The sequence below is a fragment of the Nicotiana sylvestris genome, chromosome 3, assembly GCF_000393655.2.
Source record: "Nicotiana sylvestris chromosome 3, ASM39365v2, whole genome shotgun sequence".
In the NCBI taxonomy this organism is placed as follows: domain Eukaryota; kingdom Viridiplantae; phylum Streptophyta; class Magnoliopsida; order Solanales; family Solanaceae; genus Nicotiana; species Nicotiana sylvestris.
The window spans coordinates 162725696-162750633 of NC_091059.1; the positions used below are offsets into that span (position 1 = coordinate 162725696).

The 24938-nt window shown below is 38.9% G+C and overlaps 3 protein-coding genes and 1 long non-coding RNA gene across 4 annotated transcripts; 2 read left to right on the forward strand and 2 right to left on the reverse strand.

Annotated features, from left to right (window-relative positions):
* The first annotated feature begins 1162 nt into the window (after positions 1-1162).
* On the forward strand, positions 1163-7478 carry LOC138888275 (uncharacterized). Its single transcript, XM_070170108.1, has 6 exons — positions 1163-1391; positions 1552-1914; positions 2025-2213; positions 4765-4998; positions 5515-6189; positions 7147-7478. Exons 1-6 carry the CDS (start codon positions 1163-1165, stop codon positions 7476-7478), a joined length of 2022 nt encoding a protein of 673 aa, XP_070026209.1.
* Positions 7479-7854: 376 nt separating this feature from the next.
* LOC138888276 (uncharacterized) lies at positions 7855-8493 on the forward strand. The gene has a single exon (XM_070170109.1). The coding sequence runs from the start codon at positions 7855-7857 to the stop codon at positions 8491-8493; it is 639 nt and encodes a 212-aa protein (XP_070026210.1).
* A 3187-nt stretch (positions 8494-11680) lies between these two features.
* On the reverse strand, positions 11681-12073 carry LOC138888277 (uncharacterized mitochondrial protein AtMg00810-like). Its single transcript, XM_070170110.1, has 2 exons — positions 11924-12073; positions 11681-11842 (listed from the first exon to the last, which is right to left on the reverse strand). The coding sequence occupies exons 1-2, from the start codon at positions 12071-12073 to the stop codon at positions 11681-11683; spliced, it is 312 nt and encodes a 103-aa protein (XP_070026211.1).
* Positions 12074-19200: 7127 nt separating this feature from the next.
* Positions 19201-20393, reverse strand: LOC104227133 (uncharacterized). Its single transcript, XR_711036.2, has 3 exons — positions 20331-20393; positions 19808-20262; positions 19201-19512 (listed from the first exon to the last, which is right to left on the reverse strand). It is a non-coding gene; the product is annotated as an uncharacterized lncRNA (long non-coding RNA).
* Between the last annotated feature and the right edge of the window lie 4545 nt (positions 20394-24938).

Consider the following 24938-nt stretch of genomic DNA (forward strand, 5'->3'; position numbering starts at 1 on the left):
TTGGGTATCAACAAACTCATGAACAAATTGGAGGCCTATGCACCTAGAGAGTCAAGCAACATCCCTCCTCGTTCATCTGTCTTCACCTCGCAACGAATGGCTATTGCGAATCGCTTGCCAAGTTCAGCATTCAGAAGGAAAAGCAATCCACTTCGGTTACGATGTTATCTATCCAACAATTGCAAGACATGATAACAAACACCGTCAAAGCTCAATATGGCGGGCCATCACAAAGTCCGTTGTACTACTCTAAGCCTTATACTAAGAGGATTGATTGTCTAACTATGCCAACCAATTATCAACCACCAAAGCTGCATCAATTTAATGGCAAAGGAAGCCTAAGGAAATATATTGCCCACTTTGTTGAGACTTGTAGCAATGTTGGAACGCATGGTGACCTTTTGGTAAAACAGTTTGTTCGTTCGTTGAAGGGAACACATTTGACTGGTATATTTACTTGGAGCCCAAGTCTACTGATAGTTAGGAGCAACTTGAGAAGGAATTTCTCAATCGTTTTTACAGTACTCGAAGAACTGTAAGCATGATAGAGTTGGCAGGCACCAAGTAAAGGAAATACGAGCTTGTGATGGATTACATCAATCATTGGAGAGCGTTGAGTTTGGACTACAAGGATCGCTTGTGAGAAATATTTGTTGTGGAGATGTGCATTCAAGGAATGCACTGGGGCCTTTTGTACATCCTACAAGGGATCAAACCACGAACTTTCAAAGAACTTGCAACGCGAGCACACGACATGGAGTTGAGCATCACAAGTTATAGAAAGGCATCTCCACTTGCTGATTAGAAAGAGTTCAAGAAAAGTGTTGCATCAAAGAATCAAACTAAAGAATCTATGGCGGTGAAAGCAACTTCTGTGAAAGTCTTGACCAAGCAAAAGGTGAAAGAGGATAAGACCCCGAGTCAATATCCCAAAGAAGAGAAACGTCGTCCAACCTTGAAGGAATTAGAGGCGAAAGTTTATCCATTTTTAGATTTGGACGTACCCACGATCCTTAATGAATTGCTGGACAAGAAAGTCATATATCCCCCTGAATAAAAAAGGCCTGAGAAAATTGGTAAAGTTGGCGATCCAAAATACTTCAAGTTTCATCGCGTTATTAGCCACCCTACAGAGAAGTGCTTCGTCTTGAAGGAGAAAATCATGGCTCTTGTAAGTGAAGGAAAGATCGTCATCGACATGGATGAAACAGCAGAAGCAAATTATGCAAGTATCGCGCTCAAGGAAAAGAAGTGTTCAAGGTTGCAAAATGTTTCAAGTATCGCCTTCTTGCAATTTGGAAGTTTTGAGCCCGTTGCAGTTGATCTTCCAAGGACAAATTTTGAAGGTTTACTAGAGCTGGACACTCAGTTCAAAGATAAAGACGATGAGGGTTGTACTCTAGTCACTAACAAGAAACGAAACATCAAGTAATTTTGAGGCTATGACTTCGTAAGTCAAGATAAAATATGAGCGATGTGGATAAGCTACAACCACCAAGAATTATCAAATCTTCTATTAGCAAGAAGATTAACGGTGCCTTATTGCTGAAGTTCCGAAAGCCATCACATTGTATGAATTCTTTCCTGGAAAATTCCTTCATGGAGGTCACGTTGGTGCAACTCATATATTTTCTAGTAGTGATGAAACAAAGGAAATCAATGATGAGCTTGCTCCAATGAAAACACAAGAACATCATGATAACAAAAAAGTTGTCACATGTTGTGCAACAATTTTCTTCACAGATGATGACTTGCTGCTGGGATCTAAGCCACATAATAGACCTTTGTTCATTGTAGGGGCCATTCGGGAACAATATCTTAATCGCATACTTGTTGATGATGATTCGGCTATCAACATCATGCCAAAGATGGTGCTAAAAAAGCTTAGGATCTCTATCTATGAGCCATCCAAAAGTAACTTAACAATCCAAGGTTTCAACCAAGGAGGACAACAGGCCATATGTATGATCCGTATGGGATTATCCATTGTTATATAAAGTCAAACACCCTGATTTACGTCATAGATGCAAAAACATCATACAACTTACTGCCTGGACGTCCTTGGATTCATGAGAATGGAGTGGTATCGTCAACTTTGCACCAATGTCTGAAGTACAGAAGGGATGGAGAAATAGTCAAAATTGATATAGACATCAATCCTTTAGCTGAGACAGAGTCGTACTTTGCAGATGCAAATTTCTACTTAGATTCTTGTGAGTGTGGAGAAACCATCATCACTCGATGGTGCTGATATCAATTCAAAAGAATAAAATAAGGCTCAACGGACTACCACCAAGATGTCTAAAAGGATAACTGAAGAAGTCTTTGTTAAGCTATCATCATCTGAAGGTGACATACAGACAAAGACTAATAAAGAGCATCCAGTTTTTCGCTATGTTTTGCGGGGGCATCGAAAGAAATGGAAACCTCTATTAGAAGAATGTACTCCAAAGGAGCATACGACCATCCCAACGCACAAATCCCATCTATAACTTGTGAGTCTGCTAAAGGCAATCTTCAAGCTGATAAAATAAAAGGGCACTTTGATATTAAGGCATTCATACTGATGGAAAAGTCTGGTTACAACTTTTCCAGTCTATCAAGACTAGGAGAACTCAAAGACGAAGTCATTGTTGAAAAGATAAATGGGCTCAATGAGTCTAAAATGAAGTAGAGAAAGCAAGGGCACTACGTCTCTACTCCAAAGTTTGGGTTGGAATTCAGTTTGGCAGAGCCTCTTCGAATTTCATCTAAGAAAAGCAAAGAGATAGCTTCATCACAACATACCTCGGTAGAGGACATGAAGGAAGTTAAGGGCAAGAAAATAAAACAATAGGCTTCAGTGTTTGATCGCATTGGAGGCTCTACCCCTCGAGTCTCGATGTTTGAAAGCTAAGTCAAAAGGTGAATGTGTATCTTCCAAACATCAAAAGGAAGTTTCCACTACCTCAAAGACCTCCGTCTTTTGTTGCCTTGGAACTACAAGGAAGTCACCATCTATAAAGATACTATTAAAACATAAGGAGCAAGTCCATGAGGAGCGGGGTCATTTTGAAGTTGTTGCTAACAAAGAAATCTGTTGTGCTTTCCCATCACGTATGAAGAGGAAGTCTATTTTGTCAATATCCACAGATAGTCCACTGAAGATGCAAAGGAGAACCATTGTTTACACTTGCCAACCTCGTAAAGAAGCAGAGAAAGAGAAAGAAGTCATACAAGGAAGTCAAAGAGAAAAGTCAGACTTTATGGAAACATCCTATCACATAATTGTGGAAGATAGCCCATGCCTTGACGTTAATGATAAAGTACACGAGGCTCCCCCTCAACTAAAAGTTGGCGGGCAATCAACCGTAGATGAACTTAAGGAACTCAATTTAGGCACTCCGAAAGATCCACTCCCCACCTTCATTAGTGTGCTTCTTATGCCTCAAGAGGAGGAAGAATACTCTAAGTTATTGACCGAGTAAAAAGATGTCTTTGCTTGGTCATATAAAGAAATGTCTGGTCTTAGTCCTAAAGTAGTCGTTCATCATTTAGGGATCAAAAGTGGAGCACATCCTGTGAAGCAGTCACAATGCATGTTTCGACCCGAGTTGGTACCACAAATTGAAGTCAAAGTCAACAAACTCATCAAGGCGGGATTTATTTGAGAGGTGAAGTACCCATCATGGATACCGAATATTGTACCTATCAAGAAGAAGAATGGTCAAATGCGTGTTTGTGTTGACTTTCGGGACCTAAACAAGGCATGTCCGAAAGATGACTTTTCGCTACTAATTATTGAACTCATGGTTGATGCTACTAATTGTGCGTTATCGTGGAATTGAAGTTGATCCCACAAAAATTGACGCCATTCAGAAAATGCCTGAGCCAAAGAACTTCGGGGAGCTTTGAAGTCTCCAAGTAAACTTAGCATTCATCCAGAGGTTCATCTCTAATCTGGTCGGACGGTGTCAACCCTTCAATCATCTATTGAGGAAGGTTATCCCTTTTCGTTGGGATCAGTCATGTCAAAACGCTTTTGAAAGCATCAAAAGATACTTGTTGAATCTACCTATGTTAGGAGCACCAATGCTTGGGAAGCCATTGATACTCTACATCGCGGCACAAGAACATTCACTTGGGGCACTACTTGCTCAAGAGAATGAGGAAGGAAACAAATAAGCCTTGTACTACCTTAGTTGAACTCTGATAGGAGCTGGGCTGAACTATATGCATATTAAGATAATATTCTTAGGCGTTACTTTATGCGATAAAGAAGCTAAGGCATTATTTTGAAGCATACACCATCAAACTCATCTCTCGAGCAGATCCCATGAAGTTCGTGATGACTCGGCCTATTCTTTTTGGACGCCTAGCAAGATGGTCCATATTTTTCAACCAATATGAGATCACATACATACCTCAAAAGGTTGTGAAAGGACAAGCACTAGCTAATTTTCTAGCTGATCCCCCTCTTCCAGCGGAATAGGAGCTTTCTAATGAGTTTCCAGATGAATACATTTTGTTCATTTAAGAATTACCACCATGGAAAATGTTCTTTGATGGATCTGCATGTCATAGCGGTGGGGGGGGGGGCAGGGGTTGTGTTGATCTCTCTAGAAAGGCAAGTCTTGCCATTCTCCTTTATTTTAGGTGAAACATGCGCCAATAATGTTGCAAATTCCCAAGTTTTGATCATCGGTCTCAAAATGGCATTAGACATAAAGACTCTACAGTTGGAGATCTACGGTGACTCTAAGCTGATCATCAACTAACTTTTAGGGAGTTACGAGGTAAAGAAGGAAGATCTCTTTTCACACCATCAATATGCTTCTGGTTTACTTGAAGGATTCGATCAAGTGTTCTTAAATCACGTCCCAAGAGAAGAAAATTGCAAGGCTAATGCTTTGGCTGACTTGGCCATGATGATGCCACTTAGAGAGAATGAGTCAATAAAGGTATATGTGTGTCATCGATGGGTTATTCCTACACTTCTTGATCTTCAAATCAATAAAGGTATATGTGTGTCAACTCATGGGGCCAATAAGGCCTCAATGAGTCTAAAATGAAGTTGAGAAAGCAAGGGCACTACGTCTCTACTCCAAAGTTTGGGTTGGAATTCAGTTTGGCAGAGCCTCTTCGAATTTCATCTAAGAAAAGCAAAGAGATAGCTTCATCACAGCATGCCTCGGTAGAGGACATGAAGGAAGTTAAGGGCAAGAAAATAAAACAATAGGCTTCAGTGTTTGATCGCATTGGAGGCTCTACCCCTCGAGTCTCGATGTTTGAAAGCTAAGTCAAAAGGTGAATGTGTATCTTCCAAACATCAAAAGGAAGTTTCCACTACCTCAAAGACCTCCGTCTTTTGTTGCCTTGGAACTACAAGGAAGTCACCATCTATAAAGATACTATTAAAACATAAGGAGCAAGTCCATGAGGAGCGGGGTCATTTTGAAGTTGTTGCTAACAAAGAAATCTGTTGTGCTTTCCCATCACGTATGAAGAGGAAGTCTATTTTGTCAATATCCACAGATAGTCCACTGAAGATGCAAAGGAGAACCATTGTTTACACTTGCCAACCTCGTAAAGAAGCAGAGAAAGAGAAAGAAGTCATCCAAGGAAGTCAAAGAGAAAAGTCAGACTTTATGGAAACATCCTATCACATAACTGTGGAAGATAGCCCATGCCTTGACGTTAATGATAAAGTACACGAGGCTCCCCTTCAACTAAAAGTTGGCGGGCAATCAACCGTAAATGAACTTAAGGAACTCAATTTAGGCACTCCGAAAGATCCACTCCCCACCTTCATTAGTGTGCTTCTTATGCCTCAAGAGGAGGAAGAATACTCTAAGTTATTGACCGAGTACAAAGATGTCTTTGCTTGGTCATATAAAGAAATGTCTGGTCTTAGTCCTAAAGTAGTCGTTCATCATTTAGGGATCAAAAGTGGAGCACATCCTGTGAAGCAGTCACAATGCATGTTTCGACCCGAGATGGTACCACAAATTGAAGTCAAAGTCAACAAGCTCATCAAGGCGGGATTTATTCGAGAGGTGAAGTACCCATCATGGATACCGAATATTGTACCTATCAAGAAGAAGAATGGTCAAATGCGTGTTTGTGTTGACTTTCGGGACCTAAACAAGGCATGTCCGAAAGATGACTTTTCACTACTAATTATTGAACTCATGGTTGATGCTACTAATTGTGCGTTATCGTGGAATTGAAGTTGATCCCACAAAAATTGACGCCATTCAGAAAATGCCTGAGCCAAAGAACTTGGGGGAGCTTTGAAGTCTCCAAGGAAACTTAGCATTCATCCAGAGGTTCATCTCTAATCTGGCCGGACGGTGTCAACCCTTCAATCATCTATTGAGGAAGGTTATCCCTTTTCGTTGGGATCAGTCATGTCAAAACGCTTTTGAAAGCATCAAAAGATACTTGTTGAATCTACCTATGTTAGGAGCACCAATGCTTGGGAAGCCATGGATACTCTACATCGCGGCACAAGAACATTCACTTGGGGCACTACTTGCTCAAGAGAATGAGGAAGGAAACGAATAAGCCTTGTACTACCTCAGTTGAACTCTAATAGGAGCTGGGCTGAACTATATGCCTATTAAGATAATATTCTTAGGCGTTACTTTATGTGATAAAGAAGCTAAGGCATTATTTTGAAGCATACACCATCAAACTCATCTCTCGAGCAGATCCCATGAAGTTCGCGATGACTCGGCCTATTCTTTTTGGACGCCTAGCAAGATGGTCCATATTTTTCAACCAATATGAGATCACATACATACCTCAAAAGGTTGTGAAAGGACAAGCACTAGCTAATTTTCTAGCTGATCCCCCTCTTCCAGCGAAATAGGAGCTTTCTGATGAGTTTTCAGATGAATACATTTTGTTCATTTAAGAATTACCACCATGGAAAATGTTCTTTGATGGATCTGCATGTCATAGCGGTGGGGGGGGGGGCAGGGGTTGTGTTGATCTCTCTAGAAAGGCAAGTCTTGCCATTCTCCTTTATTTTAGGTGAAACATGCGCCAATAATGTTGCAAATTACCAAGTTTTGATCATCGGTCTCAAAATGGCATTAGACATAAAGACTCTACAGTTGGAGATATACGGTGACTCTAAGCTGATCATCAACTAACTTTTAGGGAGTTACGAGGTAAAGAAGGAAGATCTCTTTTCACACCATCAATATGCTTCTGGTTTACTTGAAATATTCGATCAAATGTTCTTAAATCACGTCCCAAGAGAAGAAAATTGCAAGGCTAATGCTTTGGCTGACTTGGCCATGATGATGCCACTTAGAGAGAATAAGTCAATAAAGGTATATGTGTGTCATCGATGGGTTATTCCTACACTTCTTGACCTTCAAATCAACGAAAGCCATCATACATCTGTTCGAGTGATTGAAGAAGAAGATTGGAGGCAGCCACTGATAGAGTACCTTGGACATGGAAAGTTATCTGAGGATCCGCAATAAAGAACATGCATCAAACGAAAGGCACCACGATTCATCTTATATAGGGGGACATTGTTTCGCCACTCTTTTGAAGGACTATTCTTGCGATATCTTGACAAAGAAGAAGCCTGCCAAGTGATGGAGGAAGCACATTCTGGCTCATGTGGAGCACATCAATCTGGTCTTAAGCTCCATTTTCACATCAAGAGGATGGGCTACTACTAGACGACAATGATGAAAGATTGCATGAAGCATCCCAAAAGATGTCAAGCATGTCAATTTCATGCCATACATCCACCAACCTCCAAAGCCTCTTCATCCAACTATAGCTTCATGGACTTTTGATGCATGGGAACTTGACATTGTTGGACCACTTCCAAAGTCATCAAAGGGATAGATGTATATATTGGCTGCCACAGACTACTTCTCTAGATGGGCTGAAGCTGTTTCACTCAAGGAAGTGAAAAAGGAAACTGTTGCTGATTTTATCAAGTCAAATATAATTTTTAGGTACAGTATACCAAGATGCATAATCATTGATAATGGAACGCCATTTGACAACAAGCTCGTAAGGAGTCTATGCGAGAAGTTCGGTTTCAAGCAACATAAGTCTTTAATATATAATGTACCTGCTAATGGCCTTGCTGAAGCTTTTAACAAGACGCTTGGTAACCTTTTGAAGAAAGTTTTTGCAAAGAACAAGAAAGACTGGCATGATAAAATTAGTAAAGCATTGTTGGCATACTGGACAACCTTCAGAACTGCTATACAAGCAACTCATTACTCTTTGGTGTATGGCATTGAAGTAGTCCTCCCGTTGGAGCAACAAATTACATCGTTGCGGATTCCAATCCAAGAAGGACTCACATCTGAAGAGAATGCTCAACTTCGCCTAGCAGAGTTAGAGGCATTAGATGAGAAAAGATTGGAAGCGCAACAAAAATTGGAGTGCTATCAAGCTCGACTAGCAAGAGCCTTCAATAAGAAAGTGCGACCACGATCATTCCAAGTGGGAGACTTGGACCTAGTTGTTTGAAGACCCATAATCGTCAACAAATGCATGGGTGACAAGTTTACCTCAAAATGGGATGGGCCATATGTTGTGATGGAAGCCTATTCAAGCGGTGCATACAAAATCGTTGATAAGGATGGTCTTAGAGTTGGTCCGATTAACGAAATTTTTTTGAAGCAGTACTTCCCATGAAAGTCACGTGACACTTCTCGAAGCATGAGCCTAAACTGCAAGTCATGATACTCCTTGACGCATGAGCCTAAATCGCACGTTGCTGCACTCCTCGAAGTACGAGCCTAAACAGCAAGTCCTGAAGCTCCTTAATGCATGAGCCTAAACTGCATGTTGCTAGACTCCTTGATGCATGATCCTAAACTTCACGTTGCTATACTCCTGGCCTACATGAGTCTTAATTATTTACGGCCCAAAAAAATCCAGATAGGTTGAAAACCTCGCGAGAGGCTTCCTAGGCGGAAAAAAAACTCACCTCTCTGAACTATGTTATGACTTGATCCTCTTCATCAAGGTACATAGGCATCTTAGAGTTTTATTCTAAGTCCAGTCGCATGAGTTTTAGAAAAATAAAAGTTCGTTGTCATGGGATCATCACATTAACTCTTCCAAGTGTAGAGGCCCATATATGTGAGGAAAGGAAGATGATTTGTGTTGAAGTATAAAAGATGTTTTATTGTTTCATTAGTACAAAAGTTGATACATTCAAAAATGTAGAGACAAAAGGAACTAGACATTTTTCTATACAAAAGCCTAAATCATGAAGATGATTGTAAACTAGGCTTTGTTGCTGATGCGTCTTGAATGTTTTTCCAAGTCTGTATGATGTCTCCACATTTAATACCATTCTCGATGTATGTCTCTTGTGTTCAGTAGTTGTGATGATCTCTTGACCACATATCTTGTTGTTAGGCCTCGAGCATGATAGTTTCCTTCTCTTATGCAAGTGTTGGTTGAAGGTCCCATATATGAGAAGTCGTATCTCTTGAAAAACCTTTAATCACCATGGGATCCTCCATTGATGAACTTCAAGACTATCAACAAATCAAGTGCAACAGTTGGTGAAAGGGTGACTCTGCATCTTGTATAACACCTCAGTATGACATCTGCAAACCTTTGAGCTTCTTTGCGAGTCTGCAAAATATAAATAAATAAAGAGATAAGATTTGGGAAGCATGATACCTAAAGTTAATACATGCAATACTATAAAGTCAATTTCAAGAAGAAAAAAAACGTTCGTAGGACAACTCAAAGAGCATAGAGCTGGAAAGCAAGCTCAACAGACGACAGGATCAATTTTGGAAAATTATTGTCGTCCATCTGGAAGACGTTCTGCCCAAAACATTATATATGTTGTATATTTAGATGTCTAATTTCCAACAACACAAACCATTGGCAATTTGGAGGCTCCTAGCTCAAGATATAATTTTGTTTTACCAGAACTACACGAATCTGAAAGCTTACTGCAGCTAGGTCGCGTTTTGAGAATTTTTTGTTTCCAGCCCAAAAGAAATTTTGCGATAAAATTCATATGTGATGCATAAATATGAGTTTCTAACAGCGCAAACGGATCGCAATTTGGAGATTCCTAGCTCGAGATATGAATTTTTTGACTGGAGCGCACAAAGCTGAAAAGAAGCAAGGCAGACGTCTAGATCAAATTCAAGAAATTGTTGCGGCCAATCTGGAAGGTATACTTCTGTGATATTTTGAGGATTTTCTTATCTTTGAGTCTTATTTCCAGTGGCACAAATGGCTTGTGATTTTGATGTTCCTAGCCCAACATATGAGTTTCTTTATCTAGAGTGCGCAAATCTGAAAATCAAGTGTGGCAAATTTCTGTAGCAATTTCAAAATATTATGGCGGACGTTCTGAAAGTATTTTTTCTATGGTATTTAAAGATATTGTAGGTCTTGGATATTTCTTTCCAATGGAACAGATGGCTTGTGACTCCGACATATGTAGCTCGATATGTGAATTTTTCCACAAGAGCACATAAAGCTGAACAACAAGTTCGGCAGACAGATGGGTTAATTTGGGGAAATTGTTGCGGCTAATCTGCTAGGAATCCTTCCATGATACTTTGAGGATTTTCTTATCTCTGAGTCTTATTTCAAGAGAAATAGACGGCTAGTGATTTAGATGTTCCTAGCTTGAGATATGTGAATTCTAATGACAATACACAACTTTGTAAACTCGAAATATCAGACATTTATATCAGCTTCAAAAGTCGATTTCGGCTAGTCCTCAAGGAATTTATCAGTGGATTTTAATTTTATCGAATGTAGCCTTTAAAGTCTTAATTCTTCAAAAGCAAGAAGCTCGAAATTTCATCACACCCACGTCAAAGAATGAATAGTTTTGCAGAGATGTGCCAAGTACTTGCTCGTCGAGGATGGAAAGGACTGCTCCAAGTAGTGTCAATTTCGCCAAGTCGCAAGAATGAGATTTGCCACATGCTCATTTGCAAATAAGAACACAGTCACTCCAACTCCAAGCCTCTTATGCGCCAATACGCAAGAATCATGAGTTGCATCACATGCGCGCTTGCATAAAAGAATACGGTCGCTCCAACTCCAAGCCTCTTCCGTGGCAATCCACAAGGATGAGAGGTGCCACGTGCTCGCTCGTCAAGGATGGAATACGGTCGTTGCAATCCTCTCTCTCACCAAGCCTCAAGGAGGGAACACTTCTGTAAGAAAGCATGGGAGAAAAATATTATTATTTAATTAAAGTGTTGTACAACCCTATTTATATACAGTGATTACAGCATAATAGGCATCTACTTCCCAATAGGGAGACTATACAAGACTAACTACTTAATACTTCGCCTCAAGACGATGCATATAAATCATATGTACCAAGCTTATTACAGATGTAACTAATACGAGAATCAGTAAGAGACTTAGTGAAAATATCTGCTAGTTGATCATTCAAATTTACAAACTTTGTAACAATATCTCCTGAGAGTATCTTTTCTCTGACAAAGTGACAGTTGATCTTAATATGTTTAGTCCTCTCATGGAACACCAGATCTGATGCAATATGAAGAGAAGCTTGATTATCACACACCAGTTCCATCTTGTTGATTTCTCCGAATTTCAACTCTTTGAGCAACTGCTTGACCCAAACTAACTCACACGTTGCCATAGCCATGGCCTGATATTTGGCTTTGGCACTAGATCGAGCAACTACATTCTATTTCTTGCTCTTCCAAGAGACCAAATTACCTCCTACTATAACACAATATCCAAACATAGAACGTCTATCAGAAGGTGATCCTGCCCAATCAGCATCTATGTACACAACAATCTGCTCGTGGCCTCGATCCTCATATAGTAACCCTTTTCTTGGAGCTGGCTTTATATATCAAAGACGGTGAGCAACTGCATCCCAATGACTATCACAGGGAGAATCCATAAACTGACTTACAACACTTACCGGAAAACAAATGTCAGGTCTAGTCAACGTGAGGTAATTCAATTTGCCAACCAACCTCCTATATCTCGTAGGATCTCTAAGAGGCTCCCCCTTTCCAGGCAGAAGCTTCGTATTTGGATCTATAGCAGTGTCAACAGGTCTGCAACCCATCATTCTAGTCTCCTCAAGAATGTCTAAGACATACTTCTATTGTGCAATAACAATACCAAACTAGATTAAGCAACCTCAATACCTAGAAAATACTTCAATCTGCCCAGATCCTTAGTTTGGAAGAGCTAAAAGAGATGATGCTTCAGATTAGTAATACCATCCTGATCATTGCTAGTAATAACAATATTATCAATATAAACCACCAGATAAATACACAGATTAGGAGTAGAATGCCAATAAAATACAAAGTGATTAGCTTCACTATGCGTCATGCCGGACTCCTGAACAACTGTGTTGAACTTACCAAACCAAGCTTGAGGGGACTGTTTCAAACCATATAGTGACCTGCGCAATCGGCATACAAGACCACTAGACTCCCCTTGGGCAACAGAACTAGGTGGTTGCTCCATATAAACTTCTTTTTCAAGATCACCGTGGAGAAAATCATTCTTAATGTCTAACTGATAAAGAGGCCAATGATGTACAACAACCATGGACAAAAAGAGACGAACAAATACTGTGAGCACGTGATTTTTGTTTTGCGCGACAGTCGCTCCAAAAGAATAAAAATTGGTCCTGCTGTACAATTTTGGATTTCTGTACGGCACTTTGTTGATTTATTTGTGACTTTTGCCCGTTTTTATTTATTTATTTATTTAAAACAAAATACAAAAAATGTGTGGGTCATGCATAATTCGAACCGTAATCCGGTCGTTAAATAGAAAATCATAAATAGGCATCTTCGTCCGTGATTTTATTTTTTGTTTGATTTTACCTGTTTTGAAATATTTTAGTGTGTGTGTGCAAATAATTGTATTGAGTGTGTTTTAATTTTAATTTGATTTTTTCTTTGCTTAGTTTTGTTTTTAAAATAAATAAGAAAAAGAAATAAAAATAATAAAAGAAAAAAAGAAATCTCTCTTCTTCTTCCGGATTGGGCCAATTTATTAAAATTGGCCCAAACAAACAATGCCCAAACCAAGCTTGCCCGGTCCAGTCCAACCTGATACCCAGGGTGTCCAAACGATGCCGTTTTAATCCAGTTTGATCCAGGCCGTTGATCTCAGATTGATCAACGACCAAGATCACATTTCCCATACCCACGAACAGAACCCGACCCGTTTCCACCCGGACCAACCCAAACTCCCTTTAGTTGAAACGACACCGTTTCCCCTAGGCCTTTAGATCCAAGCCATTGATTTCAGTTGATCCGACGGCTGAGATCTACCCACCTATTCCATATATAAGCCTATAACCTTACCATGCCCCCCATCTGATACCCCAGCTCCCGTCTTCAACCTCATCCCCATCAAACCCTAGAGCCGCCCCTATATCCTCCACCATGAAAACCGGCGGCATGAACGCCGGTGACCTCGCCCTGAACACCATAGAACCCCCTCACCACCCTGAACATAGACTTGTTGACCGTTTAGTTCGAATCATCCTCTAAGTCCTCGAATCTTCATTTGAAGATTCGAGTCAAAACTCGATCTACACCGTTTAACCCCAGCTTCCCACCAGACACTCCCCAGACCCCTCGTGACCAAACCATACTTGGTTTGGTCCGAATCTGATCAGGGAAGCATGAATCCCAGATCTGAGTTTTGGAACTTTGTAATTCTTCGTCACTGGTTCGTGTTTTATTCGAGCCAAAGAAATTAAGGCCTAATGGACCTTAATCGAGGTGTTTCTCATCTGAGAAACACTTCGATTAAAGTCCGTTCAGCCTTAAGAAAGGTCTGTCCAAATCCGAGTTCAAAACTTTTGATTTTTCGAGTTTTAAGGTGAGTTTGCTTTCTTTCCTTTACTTGTTTTAGTCCGTGTGATTTGTTTTAAAAGCTGTTCATGATTGTTGAAGTCTGTTTTGTTTTGAGTTTCTATTAATTGTGTCCTGTCTACTTTGCCTGAACCCTTGTTGTTTGATTAAGTGTCATTTTCTACTTGTCCTGATAGTGTGTATGTATGTATTTGTTGAGCAATTAGTTGAATTCCAAATTTGTACTGATTAACTGATTCCTCGAAGCACAATTCTGCTCAGTCAATGTAATGCGAACCTTGTTGATACTGTTAAATGTCTGATTTTTGGTTACGATTGTATGAGTTATAACTAGTATAGTCGAGTCGACAAATGTCGTCAATTAATTTCAGTAGTTCAAATGTTAACGATTGCACCTGTTGCTTGCTGCAACTTTGTTTGAATCAAAGTAAGGATCAAGTAGGTTCACTTATAGTTGCTATATTTGAATCTGAGGGTAGATTGTTAATTGAAATCTGAGTTGATGGCATGTGCACTTGTGCACAGCATGTGCACTTGTGCACAGCATGTGCATTGTGCACAGCCTGTTTCCTGCATAAAAGGACTTTGGATTTAAAAATGGTTTGACAGCATGTGCTGTCAGACTACATCCTGCTGCCCATGCTTGCTTTTAGTTAATAAAATGGGAAAGTTTAAGCCTGTCAGGGGAAGGATGGGGTTTAATACTTAATTAGCTAAAGTGGAACTGAAAATGGAAGGCACATGGGAGGGGTATGTTGATATATTCTAAACAGGCTGTTGAAAGGGGTAAGGTTAAGGCTTATAAAAGAGGGAGGTCAGAAAAACCCAAGGATTAGAGGTTAAGAGGACACAGATACAGAGGGAGGCACACGGTGAGGAAATTTTGAAAGAGAGAGCTGAAATACATACAAATAGATACACACAGAGCATATAGGAGAATTGGAAAGAGAGAGAAGGTGATACACATTGAGTGATATACACACACACACACATAGAGATAGACATTGACAAGAACAGAGTAATTTGAGAGGAGAAACTTTCAGGAGAGTGAAGTTCTGGAAACAGAAAACTGGAAAAGAATTTTTGTCTGATAACTCAAACAGACAAACTAGAAATTGCTTTCTTTCCTGTTGTTTTGATTTCACTGAATCTGGGCCTGTTTGTGTAACACTGTTTTCCTCCAAATCCCAGCTGAGTCTGCTTGGTTGTTGTTATCTTACTCGAGGATTTGGTCTAGTTGAGTATTTCAGTTGAGGTCTTGATCCCACTCCAATTGTTTCGTGTGTTGTTGTTGCTGCCATTCTGTTCCCTATCTCTGCTGCCATTCAATGTCCTGCTGCTACTGCTAGTCCTGTTCCTTGCTGCTGCTGATTTCCCCATCTTCTCCTTCTTCTCCTTTGCATTTTCAGTATTTCCAGGTACACATTTCGAGTCCCATCTTGGTGTTAACTGTAACAGTTCGAAAGCATGAAATGAAAGGAGTTTTTGAAGAAGTTCAAATGTCTGTTTGTAATGTTCATGGTCTATGGATTTCTCTGTATAAATTGAATAATGTGTAATTCAATAGCAGAAAAAATCTAGTTAGTTAATACTTAACTGAGTTTAGCCTCTTGTATCTTAGTTTATAGTTGTTTGATGACATGAGTTAAGTAATAGTACAATACGTAGAATTGTACAAATATTCGACATAGTAACTGACCGGATTCCCGTTTAGCTATAATGATATGCATAGGATAAAATGCTTCCACTTTCACAATAATGCTCTGTTTTATTTTAGTTTCTTTCATTAGAACCCGCTAGGCAGTATATAGGAGCACGTTCGAACCCCCGTTGGTAATAATGCCTAGTAAGTTAATTCCCTTAATCCCGCCTAAATAAGTCTAAATTCGATTCAAGAGATGTTTTGGATATAAGCATAGCATTTTGTCATGTAATTTCTTCGTCAAATTAGAACATTTCTCATAAAGTATGATTTTCTTTGCTTTTATAAATAATTAATCAGAAATCAATAAGAATTAGGCCTAAAGCATATACTTGAATCAACATGTATCTTCCTTTTTATTTTAGACTAAACATAACAAAGATGTAGTCATCGAAGATTTATCCTCTTTAAATAAAATGAGACGAGCCTCGACAAAACAAAAATACACAAGCTGCGGGGCCCTCTAGATGCATATACTTAGAATTCAGGATAGGCCGTTTTAGCGAATTTTACGGCCTTCCCAAAATAACAATACGCTAGTTGCTTTAGGCGCGCCTTTAATAAATTACATTCTTAAACTTGGGTGCGCATTGATGTGACCCGAATCCAAATCTCAACGGAGTCGAAATGTGTTAACAACTATGGGTGCATTGATTGTGACGTGGTTCGAGATGCAATTTCCCGACGTTGCAATTCTATAAAAACAAATGATAATAATAAAAGCGGTTTAAACTTAATAAAAGCACATAAGTCACAACATGTATTTAAATCAGATATTTTAGCCATTATAACAATTTAAGCGACCGTGCTAGAACCACGGGATTCGAGGGTGCCTAACACCTTCCCTCGGGTCAACAGAATTCCTTACTTAGAATTTCTGGTTCGCAGACTTCATTTGGAAAAGTCGAATATTTTCCTCGATTTGGGATTCAAGATAAACCGGTGACTTGGGACACCAAAAGCCAAACCTTTCCCAAGTGGCGACTCTGAATTAAATAAATAATCCCATTTCGAATATTGTCACTTAAATTGGAAAAACTCCACCCGCGCATTTAACCCTTCGGGGCCGGGCGCGCAAAAAGGAGGTGTGACAAATACTACTTTAGCCACAGGAGAGAAAGTGTCACTATAATCAAGCCAAAAATCTGAGTGTATCCTTTTGCAACAAGACGAGCCTTAAGCAGATCAACCTGGCCATCCGAGCCAACTTTGTCCGCATAAACCCAACGACAACCAATGGTAGACTTACCTGAAGGAAGAGGAACAAGCTCCCAAGTTCCACTTGCATGTAACGCAGACATATCTTCAATCATAACATGTTGCCATCCTGGATGAGATAGTGCCTTACCTGTAGACTTAGGGATAGAAAGAATGGACAAAGATGATATAAAAGCATAATGAGGTGATGACAGATGATGATAACTTAAACTGACATAATGGGGATTAGGATTAAGTGTGGATCGTACACCTTTGCGAAGTGTAATTAGTTGACTAAGAGGAGACAAGTCCACAGTAGGTGCAGAATCTGATATAGGACGTGAATCACCTGGGCCTGATGCTGGACGTGGATGGCGATGATAAGTCAAGAGCGATGGAGCTACAACCGGAGCTGTAGATGGTGGAGCTGGAGTTGTAGAGGAAGATGAATAGGATATAGTGACTGAATCTCCAAAAGATGAAATTGGTAGCACCTCAGAAATATTTAAGTGATTACCTAGACCTATGAAGTATGATTGGGTTTCAAAGAAGGAAACATCAGCGGACATAAGGTACTGCTGGAGGTCAGGAGAATAGCATAGATACCCCTTTTGCATTCTTGAGTAACCAAGAAATACGCACTTAAGAGCACGGAGAGCTAACTTATCTTTTCCTAGAGTAAGATTATGAACAAAACACGTGCTTCCAAAGATACGGAGTGGAAGAGAGAACAAACGCAAGTGGAGAAATAGGACAGAGAATAGAACTTGATTCTGGATAACTGAAGATGACATACGATTAATAAGATAGCAAGATGTAAGAACTGCACCTCCCCCCCAAACGCAACGGAACATGAGATTGTATGAGTAGGGTATGAGCAGTTTCAATAAGATGTCTATTCTTTCTTTCAACTGCCCCATTTTGTTGAGATGTGTACGGACAAGATGTTTGATGAATAATCCCAAGAGAGTTCACAAACTGCTGAAATGGGGAAGACAAATACTCTATGGCATTATCACTATGAAATGTGTGGATAGAAACCGCAAATTGATTTTGAATTTCAGCGTGGAAGGTCTGGAAAATAAAAAACAACTCAGACCGATTTTTCATCAAAAATATCCAAGTGCACCTGGAATAATCATCAATGAAACTGACAAAATAGCAGAATTCCAAAGTAGAACTGACCCGACTAGGACCCTAAACATCTGAATGGACTAAAGTGAAAGGTGACTCTGCTCGATTATCAAGACACTAAGGGAAATGAGAGCGGGTATGCTTACCGAGCTGACATGACTCACACTCTAAAGTGGACAAGTGAGATAAACCAGGTACCATTTTCTGAAGTTTTGACAAACTGGGATGTCCCAACCGTTTATATAATAAATCTGGTGAATCGGTAACAAGACAAGTTATTGAAGGAAGACAAGATGTGAGTCCATGTAATTTTGCAAGGATAAGGTGATAAAGTCTATCTGATTCACGCCCGGTACCAATGATCTGCCCCGTAATACGTTCCTATATAAAAACAAGATCATCAAGAAATAAAACAACGCATTTAAGTGATTTTGCTAAGCGACTAATGGTTATAAGATTAAAAGGACTACTGGGAACATAAATAACTGAATCTAAAGTTAAGGAAGGAAGTGGGCTTGCTTGACCTATTATAAAAAATATGATCAGATGCACCTGAATCAATGACCCAAGACTCAGAGGTTGAAGATTGGGAGATACAAGTCACGCTACTATCTATTTGAACTACGGAAGCTATCCCTGAAGATGTCTATTTACATGCTTTGTACTGAAGGAACTCAATATAATTTGGTAGAAACTATCTGGATTGGATTCAATGAATTAGATCTAACGGGTTGTGAGTTAAAGACTTCTGATACGAATGCCATTATAATGTTACACTAGAGAATACTAAACTGGTTGGAATTTGATTCAAACTTGAATGAAAAGACTCGGAATAACCTCCTGAGTAATCTGTCCAAAAAAATTTCGTCGGAAAAATCACTGTAGCTGCCGGAAAGTTAGTTAGTTGCCGGAAAATCTCAAAGTGATTGGAATAAAAAGAATAAGGTAAGGGTAGGCTCGGAATTACTAGGTGATCTGACTATTCAATAGGAATTTTTCCAAAATCTGGCCGGAACAGGTCTCACGCGCCGGCGCATGGGTCAGATCTTGTCGGATTTTTTTTTCCTTTTTCGGCGTATGAGGGCGCATGGATGTGAGTTTTCCGGTGGGGTTGACTTGGATTTGGTCGCCTGAGGAGTTTTGTGGTGGTGTTGGTTTTTGCACAGCACCAACGGAAAGTGATTTGTTTGCGGACAGCCTTCTAAGTCACCAGAAAATTACACGGCGATGATGTCTTTCTTCCCGGAAGTCACTGGAATGATGCACAGCGATAAGTTTCTCACTAATGCCCTGATACCATTTGAGAAAGCACGGGAGAAAAATATTATAACTTAAATAAAGTGTTGTACAACCCTATTTATATGCAATAATTACGGCATAATAGGTATCTATTTTGCGACGTGGGATACTATACACGACTAATTACTTAACAACTTCATCTATCCTTCTATGACAAATTTCAAAAAGAGAGTGCTCCTTTTACTTCTTCACAAAAACTGGGACTTGGAATGCCATGTACATCTCCAGCCAACTATAAGAAGAGGATGCTCCATGAATTTATTCGCTAAGTTACAATAAGTCGTCTACGCCAAAGCTCAATAGATACGAAGTCTTCATGTACCTTTTCGCCTGTAAAAAACAAAAAGATATTGTTGAACATATTTCAATTCGGTGAGAGCGCACAAAGCTAAAAGAGCTCGCATGTCGAAACTCATCGCCTAACTTCTAGAATATATCTGGGAAGAGATAGGGTCAATGTGATTGTGATCGTTATATAATTTGCAGCTCTGGAAGTCTAGTTTCTGAGCCATAAACCACTCGTGATTTCGACATTGCTACGCCAAGATATGGGTCTTCTGGTGAAGGCGGGCAAAGCTGTAAATTTGAGCATGACAGCATTTGAAACAAAATTTCAAAATAATACCTGAGAAGCTATAGAAGGAATTTTGCCCCAAAATTTTGATATGTTGAAGTATTCAAGAGGATCATACGGCTTGTGTTTCTGGTGTTCCTACGACAACACATGATAGTTTTCTTCACAGATGCCTAAAGATGACTATCACAGACAGATTCTGCAGCATAAGGGAAAAGATTTTGGAGGCCTCAGTGCCAATGGAACGAAGCTTTTGGTTCTGTCTAGTTGATTGGTGCCAATGACACGAAGCTTCGATTCAGTAGGAGATACCGATGTCAATGACACAAGGCTTCAACTCGTCATGATAGATAAATGTACTCGCAACTCAAAGTTTGGATTAGCGTGACAGGTAACAGTGCCAACGACACAAAGCTTGAAACTATGGCCAAGTTTAATATCAAAACAACCATCTAAATTACTGAAGGTTTGTAGATTCGAGCTTCCTTTCTGGGTGATGCCAATTCCTGAAAAAGAAAAAAAAAATCGTGAGAAAGAATATAGAAAAAAAAGAGATGCGAGAAGAAGGAATTACAAATGGGAAGAGTTTTGTATATCGTCTCTCATGATTAGCCGAACTTCTCGAGTTGCAAGTTTGTGCTCTTATGTGTCTGAGGTCTAGATCTTGTCCTTTTTATAAAGCTCATGAGACAGTAGTGTCTTACTTGATGTACAAGACTTCCTTATTAAATAACAAGAGAATTCCTAGTTGATTACAAAATCTCTTATTCTTTAAATGAAAGGATTCAGAGACGTATTTGAATTCAATAAAACACTATGTTGGGTGAATTAATTTTGGTAAGGGATAGTGGTGCACGTCAAATTAGAGGAAGAAACTTTGATTGGAGTCATAACTCAAGTGTGCTAAGCTTATTATCAAATTTGGTCGTGGCCTTATATTATCCTACGTGGCATATCTTTACATGTTGTAAAGTTGATTCTCTTTGACTAAGTTCAAGCCTAACAAGGAAAAGCTATCAAACTGTATCTCCAAATTAAAGATGTAACACCCGTTATTTGACTAGAATCTACTTGTCAATATGATTATGTGGTTTCACCTAATACTCATTACTCAATCAAAGTGCATGAGCAAGTGTTTTTGTTAGGAGACTAAAAAAAATTGTTGCCTTCGCCGGTACTTCAAGCCTCGTCACTAAGGTTCGTGAAGTCTATACCGGGCAAGACTTGAAGTAGGGGGCATCTGTATATATGTAAATATTATTGAATTTAGTCCATACAAAATTTGGATTAAATTCTAAATTAATTTGGACTTCACAAATTAAATAAGTCTATTTTAAATTTAAAGCCCAAGGTCCATTTCATCTTAAGGCCCAAGCTCATGCCATGTGTCAAGTGACATGACATGTTCAGTCAAATTCAAAGCCAACAAGATAATGTCACATGTTAAAATAATATGGCAATCCCAGTCAAAAGTCAATGACCAACCAAAGATGGCCAAATGTATAATGTGACATGTCTGGCCAATCACAAGTAAGCTAATCATATAGTTTGTGTGATAAGTTTGACGACTCACATGTGAGTCAATCAGAATCAAGCAAGAGAGTTCATATGTAGCTGGACTGTCCATCATCTACTACTATAATAGAGAGGTTAGATAACTCTCTAGAGGACATTCAGAATTGGAGAAGAGCATTCCGCAATTGGTGAAGACATCCACAAACAGAGAGATCAATCATCATGTGCATAGTTCTTTAACAAATGAGTGATCAACAGAGTTCTTTTTGGAGATCAACCCGTAACAACAAGGTGCTGCTCGACATTCTTGGCAATTAAATACATCACAAGGAGGTCTGCATCATCCTACATTCGAGAAAGACGCTTCTCAAGCCCTCGAATCATGGAGAATTTTAGAGAAGAGAATCAAGGGATACATAGAATTGTACCCACAAATATTTATCAATAAAATCTATTTTTTTTCTTCATATTATTTTTGTTGCAGTTTATTTTTCATACTACGAAAATTTATTGCTAACATTATCAACTATAAACATTAAATTTAAAGATGTTGACATAAATAATATTTTAATATATTCTACTTTAACAATTTTCAAATCTTAAATGAAATTTGAGAACGACTATTCTAAAAGATCTTCCATACGCACACCTTATTTAATTTATTTGTCATGACAAACCCTTAGATAAGACCCTTTACAATAAGTAAACCTTTATGTTGTTATATCTTCTGTTTTGACTACCCAGAATACCCACGCATGGCATAAGTTGTTTCCGGTCTTTGTTTATCTTTCGAGCTATTCATAGGCGGACACAGTGTGTTAGTTGGAAAGCACGATTAAATCTCCACCTTTGTTGTTTTGTTTTCTTTTAACTCTTTTACTGTATTCGTACATTATATGATACCATTTTCTTACTTTTCATTCCAAAAAAGAGTAATAATTTTTAAATTTAAAAATTATTTCACTTTAATTAACTTATCATTTTATTCTTAGCAACAAACTTTAATAGTCATATAAATATTATGACAAATTTAAGCCATAAGTTTAAAAAGCTTTATAGTCACAAATAAAATATTATGATATAAGATTATAAATTTCAAAAACCTTTGTTTCTTTCTTAAAATTACATATGAATTGAAACAAAGAGAGTACTTATTTTGAATGATCTCAGCATGTCAATGGGCAAAAGCACTTGCCAGGGATTGAATAACTGTGCAGTTATATTTATTTTTCTACTATTTAGAAACGACACTTTAGGTGTACGAACATTGTTCGGACTTCGGATACATTTAGGATTTCAAAAAGCTTAAGTGTAAATAGCTAATTCTGCATGTCTTCTAAGAGGGACACGTGTGCAAATTATTTTGAGCAAATCATGTGTATTGCACTTATATTTATTTAACTATAATCTACAGTAGTACTTCACAACTTACAATTTGTGCCTCATTCGCTGGTTAGAAGACCATCTTTGTCTATGAGTGTCTCAACTCTCTTCTACTTTTTTTTGTTCTTAAATCTTTCAAATTGTGAAATTGTTTGATTGATGAGTCCGGTTGCTTATGGCGTTAATTATTGTACTTGTAAATTGTTGTTCCTCTGTACTTGTAAATAATGATTCTGGAAATTAGAACGTTAGCTTATAAACGTAAATATAAATAAAAAACAGAAATTAATTCGAGCCCACTGAATTCACAGTGTTTCCTTAAGGAATTTAATCCCCTCCTAGTACCCAAGGTTATAGATTATTTCCTCCCAGGATAGAACGAATTACACACTGGTGTAGCGGTACTTCAAACCCCAGTGTTTCAACGAACACAAAGTTCGGCAACAAATCACACTTATGGATGCTTTGTTTGTAGTTAAAAACAATGCAGAATAAGGAGGACAACTCAGAAGTCGAATGGAAATTCTGAGAGGAAGGAATGCAAAGTATAGCCAATGTTGAATTCTTACTGAAGAGAATATCAAATTGCAATTCGTTTTTCCAGTGTATACGCAGTGTATACAGAGTGTATATCCAGTATATGCAGAGTGTATATCCAGTGTATACAGAGTGTATATTAAGTGTATACAGAGTGTTTCAAGTGTTTTTTCCGATGTGTTCTTCTTTCTCTCCAACTTATGCTCTATTTATAGCAGTTATTTGAGAGAAATCCGCCCCTTCCATGGTGCAACAAGCACTAGATCATGGAGAAAGCACTTACATGGTGGTATATACACTTGCTTGGTGGGAGGAACACTTGCACCATTGTGGGAGGTGCACTAGGCTGCATTGTTGCTTAGTGTTGCAACACAATACACGGATTGGAAAACATCCGTTACAAACACGGATTATATCACGTTAATATTCACTATTAACAAATAAATTTGGTCCAAAAAATTAATCAATCGATCGATCATTTGACCAAATCCGAATCCAAATCCCATTTCCCATTCACTCTAATTTTAAGACTATTTCATCTTAAACAAAAACTCAACAATCCCCCACATGAATGGGGAATGGCTATATCATGGAAGTATGCATGAAAAACTTGTGTGATTTGCAAACAAGAATTAATTGCATCTGGATAAGTAGGTTTCCCTTTGAACTTTCCGTAGTGAACTTATGTCGGATATACTCGGTCAATCGGTAGATTTGATATCTTTGAACCGTCGAACTTTAGTGTATACCTAGACAACCATAAGTCACACAATCAATCCCTTAACCGTCTTTGGTTCTCATTGTTGTGTTCGTTTCAGCCATGAACACTGCCTGGTTTCATAAGTGCGTAGAGAATTGGCCTTGCAAAATTCTCCTTGAAGCGGCTAACACTTCACACATACATAGGTGATTCCTAAACGTGTCATCTCATAGATACACTATTTGATATACCCTGTATCAAATTTAGAAATCATTAAAAAGCCTTAATGCTTTATCCTTGGTACTGAACATTGTCTCATCACGAGAATGGACTAAAACAAATTTTGTTGACAATGTTGAACCGTCATTAATGACTTTGTTTGATCTCCTTGAACCTAGATCTTGGGATCTCCAGTCTTCTAGGTAGAGTTACCGCCACAATGACTTGTTCTCGGCCATAGTCCCATTCCCCTCGATGATTTCTCAACTACCTCTCTAGTTAGGCCTTTTGTAAGTGGATCTGACACATTATCACTTGACTTTACATAGTCAATCGTGATAATTCCTCTAGAGAGAAGTTGCCTAACGGTTTTATGTCTTCGTCGTATATGACGAGATTTACCGTTATACATAACGCTCCCAGCCCTTCCAATTGCCGCTTGGCTATCACAGTGTATGCATATTGGTGCCAACGGTTTGGGCCAAAATGGAATATCTTCCAAGAAATTCCGGAGCCATTCAGCTTCTTCACCGGCTTTATCTAAGGCTATGAACTCAGCCTCCATTGTAGAGCGGGCAATACATGTTTGTTTGGACGACTTCCAAGATACCGCTCCTCCACCAATAGTGAATACATATCCACTTGTGGACTTCGAATCAGTTGAACCGGTGATCCAATTTGCATCACAATATCCTTCAATCACCGCAGGATATTTACTGTAGTGCAAATCAAAGTTTTGGGTATGTTCTAAGTATCCCAAAACTCGTTTCATTGCCATCCAGTGAGATTGGCCTGGATTGCTCGTGTATCGACTTAGTTTACTTATAG